Source organism: Monopterus albus, unplaced genomic scaffold (genome assembly GCF_001952655.1).
Source record: "Monopterus albus unplaced genomic scaffold, M_albus_1.0 scaffold205.1, whole genome shotgun sequence".
Classification (NCBI taxonomy): Eukaryota; Metazoa; Chordata; class Actinopteri; order Synbranchiformes; family Synbranchidae; genus Monopterus; species Monopterus albus.
The window spans coordinates 187,330-210,706 of NW_018128085.1; the positions used below are offsets into that span (position 1 = coordinate 187,330).

Genomic DNA, 23,377 nt, shown 5'->3' on the forward strand with positions numbered 1-23,377 from the left:
CTGCTGTGAGGTTCTGTGGTCAGCTTGCTAGCTGGACTGGAAACTCTACCTCTAAACAGGTACAGAATGACTTTTACACTGTAAGTTGGTCAACAAGTAGATTGTAAATTTCACACAATAACTGCATCCAACAGTGGCTGAGGCCTGTATTTATCTCAGTGGCAAGGCTTTATTTTGACAGGCTCATGTTAGAGACAGGCTTGTATATCTAATTCCCACTGTTCCCCACTTAATGTAAACTCATCACTTCCTCCATTGTCGTCTGTTGTGTAGATACATTCCACTGTTCTAATTTATTCACTACAGCAAGAGTCATGCCAGGTGTTTCACTTTTCCTGTGTCCTTGAACAGTTACCTCATAATACTCTAGTATTTTCACATTAAAATCCTTCCCTTTATAGGTAGGCTTTTAATGTGAAAGCATGGAGCTTTGTTGGTTTGATTGAGTTGTTGCTTTATTAGTAACAACCTATCAGTAACCAACCTTTATTTGTTTGTGCTGGCTATTAGAGACATATGAGAGTTTCTTAGAACACACACAGTCTCTCACTGGTGGCATTTGTCCTCATCTGTGTTTGTATGTTCACCTTTCACATTATTTTCTTCACTGTATTTGGCCCTCAGGGCCTTTATTGCTTTTATTTGTTTCAACTTCTCATTCTCCTAAACTCACTCATCAGGGAGAGGTAGGAATCAGTTCCACAATAATCTTTGAAGCCCCGACTGGAGAAGTAGCCTCGTCCCACCTGGAGCTGCACAACGAGGGCAGTGCAGCCATTTTCTACAGCTGGCAGCAGCTTCCCCTTCCACAGCACTGTCCTAACCTGCAATCACAAACAAAGAGTCCACACTTCTACTTCAGCTCCCCCTCCGGTACACACGCACACACACACACACAGATATAACCCTGCACCTGCTGCCACCACTCTTACGTCACGCACCGTTTGTCTGCAGGTCAGCACATCATACTTTATCTTTCAACCATTACTCAACTCGCCTTTTTGCTTTCCTTCCCCTCGCACCCAGGTGTAATCCTTCCAGGTGATACCCTGCGGGTGGAGTTCATGTTTAAGTCAGAGGAGCCAGGCATCAAAACTGAACTGTGGCAGCTCAACACCCACCCTGTGCTGCTGCAAGGAGCCTCCCTGCAGGTCACGCTGAAGGGTGTGGCTCTCTACGAGGACAATACCGCAGACCAGAGGCGTTTCATAGAGGTGGTGCACAATTAAACTGCATGTTTGGAAGTGAGAAAAGATGGCATTGAGACTTAAATTAAGAGAAACCAATTTGCTTTTTTTGTCTTTGTTTCTGAATGAGCAGATGAAACTGGAAAAAACAGCAATAGTAAAAACATGCCTGTCAGTTGTGTACGAGGTGCTACGGGGGGTCCACACCCCAGAGAGACCCAGCTCTCCTGCAGAGCTCTACATCACTGAGGAACAAGTGTTTGTAAGGAAAAACCCCAAGGTAAAAGTTTACAGATGGGAGCAATTTTCTTTAAGCATCAGTAAATCAGTTTTATTTTTTGTACAAACCCTCTTTAGGACCTTCAGCAGTGCCAACAGAGAAAGATCCTATGAAATATATAATGGTCTTGTTAAACATATAATGGTCTGCTTTCCTTTGTTCCATATGTGTTTGAGCCATCGTGCTCGTTATACATCAGAGTGGCTTGATTTCAATGTGAGATGACTTGCTAATACTGTAGACCCATTCATTGGGTTGTTCTGTTTGACATTTCACCGACTATAGCAGGAGTATGAATAGCCCATTGTGTTGTAGTCCTCATTCATTTAGCGCTCCACAGTTATATTATTGCCTTCATAATGCCCAATTTGCTATTAGCTAATAATAGATAGCTAATAATAGATCATAACTGCTAATATCTTAAACCGGTCACTACTGCCTCGACACTGTGTAAAATGCTATGTTCTCATGGCAGTGAACTAAAGACCATAGCTCTAACTGGGTTATGTGGGAGGCTCATTAGTGCACTCTCTGGTGAATATAGAGCATGACTGTCTTAAAAGTGGCCTGAGCTAATTCCCAGTAGATACAGGAGGGAAACAACACTGGCAAAGTGTACTCAAACATCAAGATTAAATTATTTTTTCTTATTTTCAGTAATCTAACCCATAATTAGGATAAAAGGGGGACTTATAGTCACTAAGTCACATGTGTCATTACCAAAGATTAGGATCATTACAGCTCTCTTGACCTTTTCACGAGATCACACCAAGCTAAAAATAATATGGTCTAATCCAACAGCCCTGCAGTAAGCCTTCATGTAGGTCATAAATGTTCAGGTTTTGTTAGAACTGCACACAAACCGCTGGTTCAACAGTATTTTGGTAGATGCAGTTTGTGGTGCAGTTAAATATTAATTTCATTTAAAATTTAATTTAATTTATTTGTTTATATAGCACTTTACAACACCCATGGATGCTGAAAGTGCTTCACAACAAAACAAATAAAAATAAAAGCAGAACATGTTAAGACACATAAACTAACAAAAAGGAAAACAAGTTAAAATTATACAAATTTAAAACCAAGGTCTGTAAGCAACTATAAAACTCTTGTACAATTAAAATGTGTCAAATTACAAACAGAATAGGATTATCATGTTGTATTACACTGAGAGGTGTTTCTTTTATTTTGCCCACCCCATATTTTAGCAGTTGGGCTAAATAACAGATACAGGATTTATTGAAGGACTGCTGAATTAGGTGGATTTAGCTATGTGTACCTAATAAACTGTCCACTAAGTGTAAGATACTGCTCCATACACTGTTACAGTTGCAGTACATTGATGAGCCAGTGGAAGCTCTAAAGACACTGTGGCAAGAAGTGAATCCAGGATGCACCTGGGATCTCTCTGTTGATACACTCCGACAGGTAAAGACGTTATCTGGTGATGTGGTACATAATAACACTTGGTTAGTAGTTGATAGATGAGAAATGAACAAGAGTCCTAGTTGCCTTTCTTGGATTTATTAAGCATGCCATCTAATTTATTCAAAGATTCTGAGTTCTAAAGCATTCCTAACTGCATGTCACCCCACTCTGTAGCTGTACAAAGGAAACATACAGCAAAAGGAAAACTGATTTTGCTAAATGAAATAATGCTGAAAAAAGACATTTGTCTCCACAGTAGTACATTTACCAGGGTGATTCAAGGTCATGGTCTCAGCGACCTCTTTGATTACAGTCTATTTTTTTGTACAGTTTCATCCCATGATGATATGATTACATACAAAGGACTAATTTGACAAATTTGTCCGCTCATTTGTTCCCATACTTAAGGTTGTTCTGTCTCTACCGGAGCATGAGTCAACTCAGGGCACCCTCACCAGAGAACAGAGCCTGAACCAGCTCAATTCCCTGCTTCTGCAGCTGTCTGCACCTTCTGAACTGAAGCGCTACCATCTAACAGCAGCAATAATAGGGTGAAGCACACACACAAGTTGTGTACATTGCTTTCATATAATCCTTCTCTGTCATACACACACCTACATCCCACACCTGCGCCCTCAGTGCAACAGGCTTAGCGGTTATGGTGGTATGTGCTGCCCCCTGCAGGCAGCAGCTGTGGGTGATACTGCTGGACACCATGGCCGGTGAGGCCATGCGGCTCAGAAACCTGCTGGGGGTCCCAGAGAAAAAGGCATGGACTGAAAACAAGGACAAATCCCAACTCCCAGATGCTGGTGAGACTACCACGCTTTCAATCATACATAGGTTGGTGAAGATAATGTTACTATTTCCAACCATATTATTATGCAACAGATTTGGCTGATGACATAATTAAAGATGAGAAGAGTGACAAAAAGAGAGGATCATCTGCCAATGAGGAGAACGGTGGGGCAAAGTCCAGACTTAAAGATGACAACAGAGGAGAATCCAAGTCCCCAACAACTGAAAAATCAGTGGAGGTGAGGTGAAAAGGTATATTTGAGAAAGACGGTATATGTTTGTTGTGACAGAGAATTCTAAAATGATTTATTGCAGCAGATTCAAAAGTTTTTTTTAAATGTGAGTATGAATGAAGTATCCTGCATTTACATGATTCATCACTTCAGTTCAGTCATGAATCACCTTCACCCCGTCAAGCTGTCAGTTCATTTATCTGCCATTCATCAGGCTCCTGTTGTCTTGTTACTACCTCCTCAGCCACCTATACAGGTTGTTTCTCAGTTGTACTGTATAAGCCTACCTTCATGTTCTATAGGCTAATTTCCTTAAACGATGTCTTATAAGTGCTGCCTTCTGTTCTCCACAACACTGGTGGCTTTTTATGTACAGTATGTATGATATACTGACCACATGATCTGTAGTGTTAAACCAGCCATTCTTTAGTCATAAGGCTCTGCAACCAGTGCTTTTTCCCCAGAGAGGCCATTTTAGCAGCTTACAGCTGTACCACCAGAATATGGTAGAGGACATTCATGTTTTTGCAGTATTACTGTTTGGGTGAGATAACAGGCAAACAAATGTTACTTAGTGCAGATTCATTTTAATGCAGACGACTGTTTTCCTGCTTCCACCCACCATGTGCTCATCCTTTTTATACCCAGTCACTTTGCACAGTCCTGTTCACTAATCTGAATTTCAGCAACTTTTCATCTTCAGCATAGGGGCTGTGTTGTTCAGATATAGATGATGAGATGTTGTGTCCTGTAGTCATGTCGGTCGCCACATACTGTAAACATGTGCCAAGTGTGAATCTCTTTTCTAATGGTTTGTGTTTATGTTTGTCGTCAGCCATCAAAGGCAAACAGCAGAATCTGAAATTTAGAAATAGACTAGAGACCCAGTCTTGCCTGTATATTTGGTGGAGTGATTTTCTCCACTCTGTGATGGTTGAGTCATAGATAGGGTACAGTGTATTACTCACAGGGTACCATGGTAACAGAACACTGAGAAAATGTGCACCTGCTCTCCAACTGTGAGCACAGGGTGTGAATTAAGAGCACCTGGGCTACTCCAAGACATCCGTGGTACTGTAAACATGTGCCAAGTGTGAATCTCTTTTCTAATGGTTTGTGTTTATGTTTGTCGTCAGCCATCAAAGGCAAACAGCAGAATCTGAAATTTAGAAATAGACTAGAGACCCAGTCTTGCCTGTATATTTGGTGGAGTGATTTTCTCCACTCTGTGATGGTTGAGTCATAGATAGGGTACAGTGTATTACTCACAGGGTACCATGGTAACAGAACACTGAGAAAATGTGCACCTGCTCTCCAACTGTGAGCACAGGGTGTGAATTAAGAGCACCTGGGCTACTCCAAGACATCCATTGTACACACACACACACACACACACAGCTATATGTTTACTTAAACAATAGAGGATGTCTAATATATGTGGGAGGTTGTTCTTCATGATTTAAGCTGCATACGACCACCGACTCACTGTAGTACCGCCAACCCTTCTGCATGCTCAGTAAAAACTCCAGCAAATACTAATATCTTTCTGTTACACTGTCTGTCTCATATCTGTCCACCTTGTGTAAAGGAGAGCAAAAAGAAGGGAAAAAAGAGGGATGAACTGGGGAAAGGAAAAACAAGGGGAAGGCCAGGAAAGGAATCAGTCCCGCTGACTGAGGCCTATCTAGTGAGCACATCAACAGTCTCCGGCCAACAGCCACTTGACCAAAATGTAAAGCCAGAGGTGATGAACATTTACACAAGGCTCCTGCACAGAAAGGCAAGTCATTTTCTTCCCATACAGTTTTGATTTTAAAGGGGCAGTCCACTGATCTTGCACAAAAATTTCAGTTTGATTCTCTTCACTTAACCAGTGAAAACAGTTGCAGGACCTTATTTGACACTGGAGGAGTTTTCAAAAGTTGGACAAAATAAACCCAACAATGTTGGTTGGGTTTTCTTGGACTGGACTTCAAAGTTTTAACAGAAAACCTGCTTTACAAACCAGAAGCTTGACCTATACTTGGGGTTAGAAGTTGGTACACTGTAGCTCAGCCTCTGCTTGTTTAATTGTGATGTTTGCTTTAAAAAAACAACAAAAAAACATGGCTTTTGTGAATCCACCAACTTTATGGACTTTTAAGTTATTCCAGTCTTAAATCTATCTGTCTGGCAGGTTTATGTTCTGATGGAAGACCTGGTGGATTCCCTATGTGACCTGATGGATGAGAGAGATGAGCAGGACCCACACTGTCACCATACAAAAGAGACAGGAGCTCCACTTGATATGTGGTTAGATGTAATAAAACATGTCTCATAGGATTCCTATACATATATTTCTGCCTCAGAACATCACAGAAGAAATACAATTCTTCATAAAAATTTAGTAAACCAGAAAGACCACCTCCATCCATCCACCAAAGTGCTGCCTTGGTGCCAATGAACAGCACTTGTGCAGTACATACTAAGTGCCTGTCCCTTTCACATACTGCAAGAAATTAATGGTCTCCATATCCATTCAAATTCCTGCAGTCTGATAGGACCAGGATCTCTCTAAGTGTCAGTCAGCATGGTAATACATATGTCTTGTCCAGGACATATGAATACATTTCTTTGCACTGAGGAGACCATAAGACAGGAGATGATGATGAGCACTTTGTAGGTTTTTTTATGTTTGGGACATACCCAGAATAAAGTTGGGTCTGCTTTCCTTGGACTTTAAAAATCTTTAAATAAATGTGAGTATTGCCAAATGGTTGTACTTGAGGGCATGTGGCATAACTTGAAGAAAAATCTGGTGGTGATAACCCTGGAATGATTTTATGTAGATTACCTCGTTAACAGTAAAATGTGTAATACTGTATTAAACAATGCATGACATTAATAGAACAGATCTAAACATATTTCAGACTTTTTTCTGTTGTTATATCAATACAATATTTGTTCTTCTGGAGCAATATTTATTCTGCCTCAGTCACGCTTTCCCACTCACACCAACGGATGATAGTAGGTTAACAGCGGCGCTGACTCTGCAGGCGACGCGTCCCCGCCTCCCGTTTTACGCTCCCCGTTATGACTGCTGTGCTGTGCGTGCCTAGCCTGCCGGTGCTCTGTGCGTGCGTGGATGGGGCTGCCTGAGAGGGAGAGAGTGAGCCGTATGCTGTGGCTTATCCTTGTCTTATGCGGATTTCACCACTGACTGATTGCCCGAGCAGCTCGCATCCTCCGGGGTAAACCGGGATTTATCCGCTGACATCCCCATTCAGGGATCCCCAGAAACACTGTGTTCGGCTCTACTCTCACGTTTAGCGGGTAGGGGTGTGGGGAGGATCGTTGTGGTTGCCCTGCTTAGCCGATCCCAGCGGGGTAATATCGACGCTGAGGATTGGGAGCGGAGAAAAGCAGAGAGGCGAGGATGATCAGTGGAGAAGACGAGAGATGAGCGATGGACAAGGTAAGGCGCACGGTGTTGGAATGACCGGGAGACGGTCCTGGGGCTGTCTGGCTGACAATTCTCTTAAGTGTGTGTAGCCTTTATACATGCACGTTACATGTAGCCTTCTGAGATATAATACCAACCGACGTCTAGGAGGCAACTCAGCACAGTAGCCGGACTGTGCCACACATGGCAACCCGCACAGGGAACCCACCGCAAAAGGGAACGCTGGGTCACGCATTATACAGACCGACCACGGGCGCACACTGCTCTCCATCCCTACTTGAAAAAATACAGTATACACCTGATTCCACAGCACGCATGCGCATCCTGAAACGTGGCGTAAGTTCTTCGTGTTTGAGCACTTTGACGCATCTGTCCGAATAACGTCAATAAACCTGACTATTTTAGTCTGTGTGGTAAAAGTGGCTGGGCTCAGGCCTAAGTAGATTTTTCTAAGTGATCATTTTGATAAGATTTTTGAAGTTATTCGTGTAAAACAGACAACTGCCTCAATGGAGATCAGAGAATCACGACTCGAGTTGATGATTTCATCAGGTGACTCGCTGGTCCATACTGTTTAGTGACTGACTGCTGGCTCATAGTGGGTTTGTATATACGTTATTACATCCAAATGAGTCATTTTCAGCCGTGATTCAAAAATGGGAAAAAAAAACCACCATGGGGGCCGTCAGAGCTGTCCCATTATTCACTGAGCAGCTCCACAGTTTGTCCCTGGATGACTTCCTCACAGTCTGTCTCTGTGTTGCTCTGGGACGCAATCAAATAGACACATGCTTATTCCAGGATACATATAATTTGCATTTGGGATTTTATAGATACACAATAGCCACACAAATCCCTCCTTCACTCACACTACACACTATACACACTAGGGTTCCTGCTACTGCCCCTTGTCCACTTAGGTCAACAGTCACTATTCACAAAGACAGATCATAGCATATTACTCCCCCACCGTGACTCATCTGTTGTGGTGTGAGGGTCACATAAAGGGATACAAAGAACTATAATTTCAATCACCTCATACAGTAAACAATACCAGCCTTTTATAAGCTTAATTTGTGTGTGTGTGTGTGTGTCCAAGCAGAAGATGATTGTGCAGAAATGTGATACTGGTTGAAGTTGCTGAGCTTCACTTTCTTCAGTATGCCCTTCAGTCTCTCTCTCTCCCTCTGTTTTTGCACATGCACAAACACTGGGACTCATCCTCCGCTCTGAGTTTTCTATCTGTGTCCCTGCTGTGTGCATCTCAGGCCCCCTGTGCTTCTGCTGATGTTTGCTTTTTGGCAGAGCGGGGCATCCTGTGCTTCAGCGTGGTAGCTTCACTGAACTGTTGTGGGAAAGCAGATAACTGTGAAGAACAAAATAATACACAGTGATCATTATTATAGCAGTAGCAATCTGTTAATGATGTTCTTATATTCAGATGTGTTCTTATATACATGTGGATTACTGAACGGGTTTTCTGCCCAGGGGTACAAAAGATCCAGGTGTTCATAAGCCACAAGTCTGTGTTCAGGAGTCATATTCTGTCCATGACTGAATATGGTATAAGATTATTATGTTATTGTGTTACTGTTACTACAAAACAGGATTTAATTCTCATGCATTCCTGTGAGTTATAAGTGACTATTAATCATCATCAAGTAAAATGTTGTTTTATTATTCAACAAATTGTTATACACATGATAATGTATAGTTTTGGAACATTGGCAAGGTTCAACTAAACCTTGCCACCACACACTGTAATGACTTAGTTTTTAATAAGAAAATACATTTAAATTTTAGAAACTGGATAAATGAGCTTCACCTTGTCCTTCAAAATTTAATTTCCTATAATAACGAGACACATGTGATTTGCGATATTGTAGATTTGAAAAGTATATCTGTCTTTAACAGTCTGATGAGAAGAGGGTTAGTTTAGTGAGGTCGCCCAAGTTTCAGTTTTAGTTTAATCAGTGTCTCTCGGTGTCTGTGAAGGCTTTGTAGTGGCAGGCAGAGGGAGAAGTACATGAACCCATAATGATCAGTTCCTTTGTGCCTCCTCTGAAAAACCAATTTGGAAGAGAAAAATGGGTTGCAAGTGTGTGTCCGTATGCACACACACACACACACACACACACACACACACACTACATGTGTGTTGGCCCAAATAAAATAAGCCACCAAGAAGTTTAATCAGACATCTGAGTACCAGTGCTTTTGTTTGACCTACTTCCTTCTGAAGGGGCACCAACTGTGAGCCACACATTCACCCACGATCGTCACTCATCATTTATTCATGCTGAGTGTATTTATATTGACTCAGAGCAAGAATATGAATCAATGAGTGCAGCACTTACCTTGACTGATAGTGTGGTTCAAGTGATGTCGGTTATTTGGTCCACCACTTTACTTTACACTAAAATATCTCAATTTGATTGGCATGTGACCTTCATGGTCCTCAGGGGATGAACTCTAGTGACTTTGGTCCTGCTAAAAGCTCATTCGGCATTCTTTATTGGTCCCAATTTGTGAGCAAATATAGGGTTAAACAAAAAACTGGGAGAAAGTTTTAGCCCAAAGCACAGAATCTATAGAAAATGTCTTGATTTTGTGTTGGGGGGTGGAGGGATGTGGGAGCCACGTGGTCAGATTTTGAAACCTTTGATTAATCATATTAGCTTATAAAGAGCACCAAAGTCATACTTTTAATTTATACTCATGTATTGCCTTCATCTTTTTCGTACAGGGGCGTCCTGTAACTCCTGACAGAGAAGAAGAGCCTTCATTTCAGTAGCTACCTCTCCTCTCCTCTTTCCATCCACACTCCCCCTTTCACACCCTTGTTTGCTTTTACGTTTTATCCCTCCACAACTCCATCATCTGTCACCATGACAACCTCAGCCCTGCGCCGGCAGGTGAAGAATATTGTGCACAACTATTCAGAAGCAGAGATCAAGGTATTGTAAATAAACCGTGTTTTCTTTCACTGATGTGCAGTAAAGCAGAAGCCTAAAACAGATCAGAGGGGAAAAAAATCTCATATTTCTTGATTTGTCTTGGGTTGTGGATAAATATGCTTTGACACTTGTAGTCTTTCACTTTTTATTTGTTTCTCTGGGCGACATTATACAAACATTATATGCATGAAATATAAGCATGAAAAGAAATGGGTACCATGGTTCCTCTGCTGGCGACAGGTTCGCGAGGCCACTTCCAACGATCCATGGGGCCCGTCCTCCTCTCTCATGTCCGAGATTGCCGACTTGACCTTCAACGTGGTGGCGTTTGCTGAGGTCATGGGCATGGTGTGGAAACGCCTCAACGACAGCGGCAAGAACTGGAGACACGTTTACAAGGTGACACAAGATTTTACTGCTCAGTTTACATCCTGTCTGTGTGTTTTACTTCCACTCTCCTAGTTTTCTCTAGACTGAACTGTGTTAACATTAGCTTAGCTCCAACTGCTGGTCAGTCACCGCTAAAGGTGGTAAAAGTACACATTTAATACTCAAGTAAAAGTGCAAGTACTTGCCTAAAAAGTACTCCACTACAAGAAGAACTACCATTTCAAATACTTGTACAAAGTACATGCTCTAAAATTCAAGTACTATTAATAACATGAATGTGCAAATCTGGGCCACGTTTGTTCAGGAAACATTGAAGAAAAGTTGAAAAATAAGGCAAAGAAATGTTTCTATTAATTAATGAAAAATAAGCATATATGTTACTATATAGTGACTTGTGTGGAACAAAAGGTGGAGCCAGTTTTAATCACTTTATGCATGGCCAGGTGGTTGGTCCATAGAAATACATCTTCATTTACTGTTTGACTGTATTTTGCATTAAAAATCTGAATCTGCAACTCAAATAAATGCGGTGAGTAAAAAGTAAAAAGTATCTCCATCTAAAGTGTAGTAGAGTAAAAGTAAAAGTGATTTAAAATGGAAATACTTCAGCAAAATACAGGTACCTCAGAACTGCACACAAGTACAGTACTTGAACAAATATACTGCTGTTTCCCTTAGAAGTTCAATTTAATAACATTTATGCTTTTTTTCTTTTGCTCTTTACAAAAGCTGATGTCAGTTACAGTGTGTAGAGTAGAGATGGAACAAAATACTGATTTTCTAGTATCAGTGTGGTAATCGGCATTTGCCTTCAGGCTCTGACTCTGTTGGATTACCTGCTGAAGACGGGATCGGAGAGAGTGGCTCAACAGTGCCGTGAGAACGCCTTCACCATTCAGGTACTGGACTGTAGCTAGAGGAGAGCCTCAGCAATGACCTCAGAAAACCAGCTGGTTTATTGTTTATGGTTCATGTGGATCATCATCATAGTTGTAAAACAAAATCAGAGAAGTATAAGGACTTGAATTCTGCATTCTGCATTTTGTGATAATCTCTACAAGAGCTTAAAAATGTCTTTTATCCATGTGTGGTTCAGACGCTACGTGACTTCCAGTACATAGACCGTGATGGCAGAGACCAAGGGGCCAACGTGAGGGAAAAATCACGGCAGCTGGTGTGTCTCCTCCGAGATGAGGAGCGGCTACGCCAGGAGAGGAGTCAAGCCCTTAAGACCAAGGAGCGAATGGCTGGGGGAGGCAGCGGAGGGTGCGGAGGAGTGTACGGAGGTATACCCCCGTCTTACCACCCAGGCAGGCGAACAAGTCAACCCAGCATGGCTGTGCTGTATGGGGAGGAGCTCAGCCGCTCCAGAGGCTCTCCGTGCTCCTTTAACTGTGAGTGTTGTGGCTAAAGTCTAAATGCGTGTGGAGCACTGACTGCCTTATTTTATGTGCTGCCAATATGTGAATAAATGGATGAAGAATTAAAAGCACACACTTGTTATTCAGGCTTTTCACGACTAATGAGATGCACTTTGCGCTTCCGCCCATCACAGTGCAATATCGATACTGCAGCGTAGGCCTGAAAATATTTAAATCAGCCCCACGCTTCCTGTGCTCCACGTCAATCTGACCATTTCTCCTCACACTCTTTATTCCTCGCTCACTTGTTCCCTCTGCAGCCTCATCCTCATCTCCTCGCGCCACCTCAGACTTGGAGCATGCTCGACCTCAGACTAGCGGTGAGGAGGAGCTGCAGCTCCAGCTGGCCTTAGCCATGAGCAGGGAGGAGAGTCAGAAGGTAAATCAGCACACAAACACACACACACACACACACACACACACACACACCCTTCCCTGTGTTACACACACGCACACAACCTTGCATTCAAGGCGCACACGTGTCATTGCCTCTTGATGATTCCAATAAATAAAATTTGGTCACAAATATTGTGAACATTCGCCCACCTTCATCTAGCTGCCCCTTCCTTCCCGTTACCATAGAGATGGAAGAAGACACAACTACAGATTGCTTTAAAAGCCTTAGCCAAAAGGAGCATGAGCAGGTACACACACCTCACTCCTTACAGCTAGCTCTTTGTCAGCGTTTATTCACCTTCTTAGTTCTGTCTTTTTTGTAATTTGATGTATGGTTCATCTGTCTTGACTGAAATGCTTTGCTGGGGATGACTAATGACTTCCTTTCCAACTCTTTCCTTCCTTATGTTCTTCCTTATTGATTTTTCTCCTTTCCAGGATATCGACTATACAGATTTTGTTCCCCTCATCCTTTCTGCTCCCCACTGATAACAGAGCACCAATATTAATGTCTCTTTTTCTCATACTAGTATTATTAAAACTTCAGCTTGTAATTTTTGAAGATCTCCTCTGCATCTTCTCTCTGCTTTACTGTAAAACACCTCTTTGTCAACTAAATATTTCACCAGCACAAAAAAGCTAACGGCACCACATTTGTTTCACTGGACTAAGCCAAACTGTGTTTCCCTAATGTGTGTGTGTGTGTCCACGCTCTTTGCCGTGGTGGTAATGTTGATGATGTCACGATGCTGCCCCTGCAGGAGCAGCACTGTCACCAAGGAGACGAGTCTCTGTTACAGAAGGCCCTGGATGAGAGCCGGGGAGAGAGTCAGTCAAGGACAGGCGAGGTGAGTTTAAAAACAAGTGTGTGGGAGCATACATGGTACACAAATGTGTATTTGCATGGAGAGGTGGGCGGGTGCATTTGTAGGTGGTGGTTGGCAAGCATTTAAAGAATGAGGCTTTTATGGTGTGGCCTGTGGGACAGGGGGGGAAAGAGACAAAAAAGACAGATTTGTATAATGAAGATTTGGAAGAGAAACAGTAAAGAGCTGAGGGAGGAGAAAGAGGTGCCTAGTGAATAGCAATCACTTTATCTTGTCTAACATTGAGCTCAGCATGACATTTACTTGAAAGCATGCTCCCTGTCATGTAGCGCACCATGTCCCATACTCACTGGCCTGTCAACAAGCCAATCAGAGTCACCAGCTTTCCTTTGTAAAGGTCTTCTACTAGATCATATTCTAATCTTATTATTATCCAGTACTTGCTTCACAGAAAAAACATGGAAGTCAGGATCAGGAACAAACAGTAAAGGAGAGCTCCTGAGCAGTTCGCTGACTAACATAATGCCTGATGTATTCACAAAGTTAGATACTAACACCAATCAGCCATAACATTATGACCACTGACAGGTGAGGTGAATAACATTATCTCATTACAGTGGCGCCTGCCAGTGTGTGGTGTACATTAGGCAGCAAACGAACATTCGATCTTTGAAGTTGATGTGTTGGAAGCAGGAAAAACAGACAAGTTTAAAGGATCTGAGTGACTTTGACCAGGGCCAGAGTGTGATGGCTGACGACTGGGTCAGAGCGTCTCCCAGACTACAGGTCTTGTTGGGTGTTCCTGGTCTGCAGTGGTCAGTACCTACCAACAGTGTCTAAGGAAGGACACACAGTGAACCAGGGACAGGGTCATGGACGCCCAAGGATCACTGATGATGAGGTTGATCTACTGGAGAATAAACTCAAATTTCATTCATCCTTTTCAAAAGATTCCATTTTATTTGAATCTTTTTTAAAATGGCTGAAAATGAGAAATTCTGTACACTGGTCTCTATGAAAAGAAACATTCAGCGGCTATAGTGGTGACGTTACACCTAAAGGAGGCTGGTGAATTTGTCTACAGAAATATGTCTAACTTGTCGTCAGGAAAACAGGTTTCGCTCCTTTTTTTTTTTTACTGAATGGTTGACACATCTGTGCTCTTCCTTTTATAGGGTGCGTTCCTCTGCTGAAGGGCTAGATGTCTGTCTGGCAAACAAAATTCACAATGCTACAAATCTGAAAATCATAGGTGCAAAACCTAAAACCTCTGGTCTCAGAGCAGCCAGAACTAACTAAGGAGTGGGATTGAAAGTTGTATCTGTTGACAGTAAATATTGCAGAGTGCAGTACTTGGATGTATACCAGACCCTGGAGCTTCTTTCCACTATTTATTTATTCACTGTTTAAGATACGGGTATGTGTTGATACATTTGTCTCTCTGGTATCAGCCTAAGTACGGTTGCCTGCTGTGCATGCACTGGAGGGTTCAAATTTTCATATCACATTTGTTTAAGTTACATATTGAACTACAACTGGCTTCCAAACTAGTTGTGATGTAACAAAACTGGGCTCATACAAACATGTTTTAGACTCAGATTTAGGGTGAATAAAGGGTGAATTTACATCCTCTTGTCTCTGCACTTATTTTTAAAAGTGACCTTCTTAAACTCATGAATGAGTGTTTAGCGACAAATCAAGAATACCCCCTGTGGGGTCCAAGCAGAACTCCCTACATGTACAAAGTTCAGAATAAATCCTTAAAACAGTTCATTTAATAATGCAGAGTTTAGGAGAGCTGGCAATGGAAGAAGAGAGATGGCTGTAGTAGTCAACATTTGTTCCAGACTGAATTTCCAACCCAGCAAGTCACTGTTAAAATGGAATATCTGGTATTATTGTTTCCTTTGAGTTATATTGATGATCATGATGTAAAAATGGGACATGTTTATGCATTTAAAATGTTTAAACACTTCAAAACAATAAGTATGTGCCTGTTTTATTTATGTGCTAATATGATATCACTTGATAATATAACAATTGTATGTGCAATTTTTGTGCCATTACAGTTTCCAATACCCACTCAAATCATTATTCAGCTTCAGCATGTATATTTTTACATGGAAAGTTTAGAAAAATCAAATAATATACTACACAATATAATGCCCTTTTATATTTTAATATTTTGTGTCATATTTAAAAGACGTTTTCATGTGAAATCTCGTGTTTAAATCACCTGACATTTTCTTATGCTGTATGTACTCTACAAACATTTTGGTGTCAAAGTGCAGTGACAAAGATTCCAGTAAACAAAAAACTAATATTTCTTAACATACTGCAGTGCTGTGTATTCTGCTCTGCAATCTCCGGTGCTGCAGAGGAATCTGAACAGAGACGTCCAGATGCAGGCTGAGAACTTTATGAAATGATGACACTTCTTCTGAATTATCTCAAGCACTTTTCACTGCATTATGTAGGTGGAATGTAATCTCATCTTGGCCATATGCAGTATGTGTATACACCAATGCCAAACAACAGGCACTGACAGTCCTGTTTTTATTAGCTTATTATAAATAGATCATTTAGCTTAAGAGGTATGATCATTTTCTCAGCCCATCAAGAAACATTATCTGCTGTTGCTTTAATATCCATTCACTGACACAAATGAGGAAACACAAGAGAAGGTTTGACTGTAAGAATTTTTTCCCCCCTCTGTAGTCAGCCATGTTGGACCTGGTGGACATATTTGGTTCTTCATCGGAGCCCCTGCCTCCCCCTAGTGACCCATGGAACTCAGCCCAGCCCACCTGTGATATCTCCTCTGACCCCTGGGACATTGTAGGTGAGTAGCTCAACACAGAAACACCTACACATCCACATGCACAAAGGCCAGTGCAATGCTAGAACTGCTATCTCTTGGCGCCCTGACAGATTCTACAAGCTGAAGTGTTTTTACTGCCTCAAACTGAGCTTTGTGTTTTTAATCTGTCTGCTATAACAGCAGTCCACTCAAGTACTCCTGTGATTGGTAGCCCTTGGACGGCCCCTCCCTCCTCTTCCAACACATCCAATCCTTGGGCTCCATGTTCCAACTCACGCAAAGACCCCTGGGACACAGTGCCTGTCTGCTCCAGTCCTGTCAATCATGTGTGGGACGGCTCAACAGATGGAGGTACCCCTCAGAAACACTAAGCATGTAGTTTTTGTTGCCTGTCAAAAATTGGAAGCACTATACTCAGCTTATTATTATACTGATTTAATCGGTTTTCATTTTCTTATGCAGGTGTTGATGGGTATGAGCCATTCACTGCACAGGATGAGGACAAGCCTAAAAAGGAGCTTCCTCGAGTGTCCTCCCCTCAGCCTGTCAGTCCCACAGGTAGTGTAGTAAAGGACAGCCAGTACTGTGGATTTTACTAAACATTTGAACCTAATTTGACAGTCACTGGAGATCTTATACTTTTTTCATGATAACTGTATTTATAGAGTACAGTATGAACAAAATTCCCTACCATGGTGTCAATACTTCAGATTTAGTGTGCACCGTAATGTGATGTATGACACGTACCAGACAAGGACACAGTGGAAAAAAATATGGGTAGAGTTTAATGTAATCTAATAGAACCACTGTAACAAATGCCTTATAATATTACATTTTATTTAAAACTAGTTTAAAATATTCCACGTTCCTAGAGCTAGCTTACGTGCCAGGGATCAACAGGTCCAGGTACCTGACCTAGCCAGTTGCTCGACTTGTACTGCACCAACCCCGATTCCTTTCCCTGCAGGCAGTGGGTCCATGTTATTTCTTCGGGCTGTGCCCGACCAAACCCCATGAGCCAGGGCCTGGCCACCAGATGCCCGTCGGTGAGCTCCCCTCCCAGGTCTGGTGCCAGCAGGGTGCCCTGGTTTCCTTAATCCATGCGTGGTAGCGCAATTCAAAGTGGCCATTTTCATCAGGGTTCTGAATCGCTCTTAGCCTGGTCCCTCCCCTGGAACCAATTTGCCTTGGAAGACCCTACAAGGGGCTAATGCCCCAGACAACACAGCTCCCAGGATCACTGGGACACACAAACCTCTCAATTTACAAGTCAGTCTACGCTACAACCATTGCCTATGGTTACAAGGTGTGGGTAGTGACCAAAAGAATAAGAACATGAATACAAGCAGCTGAAATGAGTTTTCTTCACAGACTGGTGACCTGTCCAGGGTGTAACTAACTCACCCGGTGACAGCTGGGACTGGCTCCTGTGCCCCCACAACCCTATTCAGGAATACGCAGTAGAGATAATGGATAGCGCTGTAAGGAGCAGAGTGTCATGACGGGGGAGTAGGACAGTGAAGAGGAGCCGCCTCCTGCCCCATGTTATCAGACAATGTGTAAAATCTTAGTTAATGCACCTTTAAAGAAAAAACCTTTATCGTATTTGCAGAGTAACTAAACAAATGCAGATGAGCTGAAGCTGTTCTGGAGGCTTGTAGTGGACCAACAACTTCCAAATGTTACTTTTTCATGCAGTTGTTCACCCATAAAGCACATATCATATTCCATCATAGCTATCCAGATGTTCTGTTTTTTCCTTGATGCAGATGTTGAGCTGTTTGGGGTAAAGCCAGACTCTGACCCATTTGCTGGAACAGACTCCAAGATACATCCATTTGGAACAGAGCCTGCAGTGAAACCCCAGGTGAATGGACGAGAGTCTGCTAGCCCAGAGATGTTTGACCTGTCCCGGCTGGCGCCTCCACTCAGTGTGCCACCTACACGTGTGTGTCGGACCCCAGAGGCCTTCCTGGGACCTACAGGGACCTCACTGGTCAATTTAGATGCCCTGATACCCCCCAACCACCCTAGCAAGATTCACAACAACCCATTTCTCTCAGGTAACAAGCTTTACTGCACTTACATACTGTGATATGTCTTTTCCAACTAACAGATAATCTTTTGTTCTCAGGTCTGAGTGCGCCGTCTCCCACAAACCCATTCCACTGCGACCAGCCTCGCCTCACCCTCAACCAAATGCGACCAGCCTCTACATCCCCGTTGCCTCCCCACATGCTCTCCTACAGCCCCTCCCTGCCTCTTCCTCTCACCCATCAGCCACCTATCCTCCCCTCCTCTTTCACACAACCTCCTGCCAGAGTCCGAGACCTTCCCTCTAACCTCCCGAAGCCCTTGCTTCCCCTTTCTCCACGGCCGCCACCCCACACTCAGTTGCAGACAGAAACACATGGCCACAACCCCTTCCTCTGAGACTCCTGCATCCTTTGAACTCTGTTCTACTGAGGGAGGTGACAGACTCAGTCTCTGCTCACTACAGTGAGACGAATTTAAATGAGCCTGAACCGGATCCTGGTTTGATGTCATTGTGCACACTTGAAGTGGATTAAACTTGGACTCGACGTACTCGTGTCTGTCTACAGACACGTTAGCTGCTATATAACCTGAACTCTTGAAGAAAAGCTAACTCACACATACACACGCACACACACACAAACATGCACTCAGGTGCACTTCAGGGTGCATATACACACACCACACAACTAACAGGGTGTAATTTAACAATCCCTTCTATGTCTGTTCCTCAACAACTCTGAGCACCCTTTGACCTCAGAGACCTTTTGAAGACTGGGATGAAGCCACACACTTTGATTGTCCACCAGGATCCTTACCGCTGCTGCTTCACCGACAAAAGCATGAATGCATCCCCCACACCTTCTATACCCCCGAAGACACCAAACTATTCAATTGTGCTGAGTACTTGAGATGAGTTCTTCAAATAAATTCTGTTTATTTGATGAGTCAGACAGTACCTTGAGCTTTCTTGGCACAACTGCATGGCTGGAAATGGATCTAAAAGTTTGTTGGATTCAAGAACACCATGAACACCACTAAACCAATCTAAGCTAGACCTTACTGTGTCAATCTGGACCTAAACTGATCATTCATTTTACGCTGTCGGACCTGTGTGCCTGTCTTTACAGCTGACAAACAATGCACTCCTGGCTGGGTCGTATTGGCGGCACTGAGGAGGACCTCAGGGAGACTGATCTGACGCTCCTGCAATGAGATTTAACTTCAGTGAATGGAAGGGCATTTATTTACAGAAAAAACAAAATGGGGAGCTCAGCGGCTTAATTTTAGATGAAGGGTGATGAGAACAGATTGGGGAGGGAGGGTTAATGAAAGTTTAATATGAAAAAGATAAAATGACAGAAGATGAACTGATGTATAGAGCGGTAGCTCCATTCCTCTGCTCGACAGGATCTGTGACAAGATTTTTGGTCATCACTGCACTAAGTGGATTTGAACGCCTGCCTAATAGATACACACAGGCTTAGTACATATGTATTTAACAGAATGATACCTATACAGTATTATAAAATATACCAATAAATAAATGGTGTTTGCATTATAATTTCTAAAATGTTCATGTGACTTACTGATGAGTCAGTCATTCATGTGTTCCTTCATGACAATGTCACAAAGAGATGCACGTTTTCAGACATTTTGGGCCATTTTCTGTTCCCAGCTTGCTGATGACGTGGGCGCCTGATGTTCATTTTGTTTTTGGCTAGTCCAGCTTGCTGTAACTGATTTGACATAGGGTGTAATAGCCACTAATATCAAACATCACCTCACATACACCAGTCCTACCGTTTGAGGATAGAAAATGCAAGTACTGCATAAGAAATTCCCTTACTGCATTAGTAGGTTTTGTGTGTAAAGGGTTACATCATTTTCCTGCAAAATGTCCAAGTCTATCACAGCCCAGTTCATTCTTTAAAGTAAAATGGTGGAGTGACATTTTGCTGCTAACACAGAGCTACAAACTTGACTGTTATGTCCATCAATCACATTTCTGATGTAAACAAAGCTTTTGCAGAATCTCACAAACTCAGTCAATCTATTTAGGAATACAGGTTTCAATCCAGTATTTTAAATTATGGTGGTGAGGGACTTTTTGCCAATTTAAATCACTGGATGAAAGCATATACAGTATCTGCACATATGAAGCAATTTAGGTGATGATCCTTGCTTTGTTAAAAGTCATGAGACCGATTTATAAAATCTGATTTTTGTGTTGATTTGTATATAATTTCACAAAAAGGAGATAATTGTATTCACAGGCAATGTGAAGTCTCTAATTAGACTAGCTGACCTGGCTGGTACTGGACGCCTCTGATATTTTTCCACAACACTGACTGAATCAATGCAACTACAACCGACTAAACCACCTGCCTCTTTACAATCTGTCAAAAAACAGAACATACCGCTCCTGTTGCTGATAAAAATCTACCTTCTCCTGCTCATGCGACTTAAAGAAGAAAAAAATATCTTGAGATAACTCTGACTTTAACATATGGTATAACCTCAGATATGATAATGTGGACGATTACATAAGTTTTGGTGAAGTTAAAAATGACGGTTAGAGGTCTTAACAATGAACTGCTGCTTATTTTTTTTTGGTCAGCATCAAGAAGATGGTTCTGTAGTTTCCCCAAGGTCTCCAACTATAGACAAAACAGTGTCAAATCTAAATATTCAACAGTTTTGATAAGATCTAGCCCCAGTCATTCTTCGCATGGTGAACTGTGAACACCCTATGTTAGAGAAAAGGTAAAAAATAAATTGATGTTAACTGCCAACCACATTTTGTTCTGCAATCCAGGTAAAGAGCAAAGCCCCAAAGACCGTTTTTCACAACAGGATGCCAAGAGATTGCGTCACTGGTCTCAGTGAAGTGTGGGTCCATAGGGACGTTCTGGTGCCTGAATGTGGAAGAAAACACTTACATTCAATGAATAACTTTGCCAGCATTTAAAGAATAAAAACAACTGCAAGCACATAACAAATACTCTACTAATTCAAATCTCATCAGTAGAAGGTAGTCACTGTTCATGATTCCACTGGTATTGTCTGTCAGTTTCACGGTGTAGGACTCATCCTTCATCCGGATAAGGTGTTGTCTGGTCTCAGAACTGCGTGGGTCACCCCAGCACTTTTCAGGCCATTCAGAGCTGTAGCCAACTAAAAATACCAAAGTCATCAATGGATTTAAGAGCATGTTCCACAGTTAAAAGGCTGAGTCACACCTGCATTTAAAATGGTAAGCTTTGCAGCAAAATCCAAGATACACTTTCATGCTACAGTTAATGATAGGTGAAGGATATACAAAACCAAACAGTTTAATATATAGACCAGCATACACAGGTCTTTTTATTTGAACACACTGTCCCTTGGTGATCATTTCTGCTGCAGCCATCATCAGTATCAGACTCTTATTTCAGGATGTCCTGGCCAGGTTTTGTCATGCTACTTTGATTTCATCCACATTTCATGGCTACAGTTACACTTAAACCATAAGCAGCCTCCATGAAAATTAATCAAGAAGTCTACCTACAGTGTGCTCGACACCAGAACAGCTCTGCTTTAACCCAAAGCCGCAGCTTTTCTTCGAGTTTCCTTTCATATTTTTGCTCTGTGACCACTAGGTGGTAGTATTGACCGTTTTTGCACCTTGCAGGTTTTCTTTCCAGCTACTGTTCAGTGATAATTTTTAATAAGATACATTCAATGGCCTGGTAACAGTTGATCTGCAACCACGTGTATGCAGATTTTTACTCCAACTGAACACTGCAGCACTCAATGGCACAGACAATGTCCGAGCATTACATTCTCTGAACACTGGATTAACTGTGCTGCAAACATCTGTCATTCTAGCAGCTTAAAAAAAAAATTCCACGAGTATAGCATGTCATACACAGAAGCACGGGAGAGAAGGAAAAAGGATGAAAGCAAGCTGCCATTATTTGCATGAAAAGAGAACATTTTCACCTGAATATAGAACTTTAGATGAATCAATAACATTGGATAATACTGAGACCTCATCTCCAATCTCCATTGGATAAGGTCCCTTTAAAGCTCCAGCAAGTCACGTTATTAAGACTGGCAGCTCCTGGGGGTACTATCAGAACCTCCACACACTGTTACCTTCATCTTTTTTAAAATAAGATAAGATTAAAATGTCTTCTTTTATGATGGCAATATGGAAATACAAGGTTAATATGGCTGTAAAACTATCTTAATATTATGGCGGGTGTGTGCTGTGGACCCCAGATGCAGGAACTAGGGTAAGCAGTTTATTGAATAACGGACTAGTATGCTGAGTGGCAGGAAGTCTAGCAGGCTCAGGGCTGGCAGGCGATGCAGCGGGCAACAGAGGACCAGTAAGGCAAGGAACCAGGAGGATGGGCAGGTGAGCAGGCATCAGGTGAGACGACAGGAGGGACACAGGAACCAGAGGACCGGGAGGTGTCAAGCAGCTGGCAGTCAGGTAGGCAGAGTAGCAGTGGCAGTCAGGTTGCTCCAGGTGCGTGTGTGCTTGTGTCAGAGCCCGGCATGATCCGAGGACATGAACCTCCACTGGGTGTTCCCCCTTGTGTCAGAGCCCGGCATGATCCGAGGACATGAACCTCCACTGTTGTATCTTTATTATACTTCTTTCATTTGTTGTTTTAAAGTGTCTTAGACCGAGGACATGAACCTCCACTGGGGGTTCCCCCTTGTGTCAGAGCCCGGCATGATCCGAGGACATGAACCTCCACTGTTGTATCTTTATTATACTTCTTTCATTTGTTGTTTTAAAGTGTCTTAGATTTGTGTTACTGCTTATCTACTTTATATTTCACTTGTTCTGTGTGGCATTCATGTGGACTGCAAAGTAAGAATTTCATTGTACAGGGAAACATGTTTCCTAACTCTACACATGACAATAAACACTTTTACCTTTGACCTTGACCTAACATCACCCCCAGCAAATGTTTTATGTACTATACAACAGTAAGCCCCTTATGAATAGACCAAGATCTAGTCCCGTGACGTCGCCCGGCATGGCGCAGCCGGGGCCCCACCCTGGAGCCAGGCCCGGGGTTGGGGCTCGAATGCGAGCGCCTGGTGGCCGGGCCTCCCCCCACGGGGCCCGGCCGGGCTTAGCCCGAACGAGTGACGTGGGGA

At 42.6% G+C, this 23,377-nt stretch overlaps 2 protein-coding genes across 3 annotated transcripts; both read left to right on the forward strand.

Annotated features, from left to right (window-relative positions):
- The first annotated feature begins 6 nt into the window (after positions 1-6).
- Positions 7-6,819, forward strand: LOC109970698 (uncharacterized). The gene is made up of 10 exons (XM_020618446.1): positions 7-59; positions 681-873; positions 1,027-1,214; positions 1,321-1,467; positions 2,797-2,895; positions 3,304-3,446; positions 3,580-3,707; positions 3,787-3,932; positions 5,515-5,706; positions 6,103-6,819. The coding sequence occupies exons 3-10, from the start codon at positions 1,065-1,067 to the stop codon at positions 6,244-6,246; spliced, it is 1,149 nt and encodes a 382-aa protein (XP_020474102.1). The 5' UTR covers positions 7-59; positions 681-873; positions 1,027-1,064; the 3' UTR covers positions 6,247-6,819.
- An 87-nt stretch (positions 6,820-6,906) lies between these two features.
- Positions 6,907-19,747, forward strand: epn3b (epsin 3b). 2 transcript variants are annotated; one of them, XM_020618445.1, is made up of 12 exons: positions 6,907-7,920; positions 10,115-10,325; positions 10,566-10,724; positions 11,531-11,614; positions 11,812-12,109; positions 12,397-12,515; positions 13,294-13,380; positions 16,078-16,201; positions 16,361-16,531; positions 16,643-16,738; positions 17,950-18,243; positions 18,315-19,747. In XM_020618445.1, the coding sequence occupies exons 2-12, from the start codon at positions 10,257-10,259 to the stop codon at positions 18,611-18,613; spliced, it is 1,800 nt and encodes a 599-aa protein (XP_020474101.1). In that variant the 5' UTR covers positions 6,907-7,920; positions 10,115-10,256; the 3' UTR covers positions 18,614-19,747. The 2 variants fall into 2 exon arrangements, with proteins under 2 accessions (XP_020474101.1, XP_020474100.1); XM_020618444.1 differs by having other exon boundaries at positions 6,907-7,380.
- Positions 19,748-23,377: the final 3,630 nt, after the last annotated feature.

Excerpts from the sequence above, each read along its gene's own strand:
- LOC109970698 (XM_020618446.1), top strand. The coding sequence starts at position 1,065 with ATGTTTAAGTCAGAGGAGCCAGGCATCAAAACTGAACTGTGGCAGCTC. Across the intron at positions 3,447-3,579 it reads CTAACAGCAGCAATAATAGG|GCAGCAGCTGTGGGTGATAC; the intron begins GTGAAGCACACA and ends TGCCCCCTGCAG. Across the intron at positions 5,707-6,102 it reads CAAGGCTCCTGCACAGAAAG|GTTTATGTTCTGATGGAAGA; the intron begins GCAAGTCATTTT and ends TCTGTCTGGCAG.
- epn3b (XM_020618445.1), top strand. The coding sequence starts at position 10,257 with ATGACAACCTCAGCCCTGCGCCGGCAGGTGAAGAATATTGTGCACAAC. Across the intron at positions 10,326-10,565 it reads ATTCAGAAGCAGAGATCAAG|GTTCGCGAGGCCACTTCCAA; the intron begins GTATTGTAAATA and ends TGCTGGCGACAG. Across the intron at positions 16,532-16,642 it reads GGACGGCTCAACAGATGGAG|GTGTTGATGGGTATGAGCCA; the intron begins GTACCCCTCAGA and ends TTTCTTATGCAG.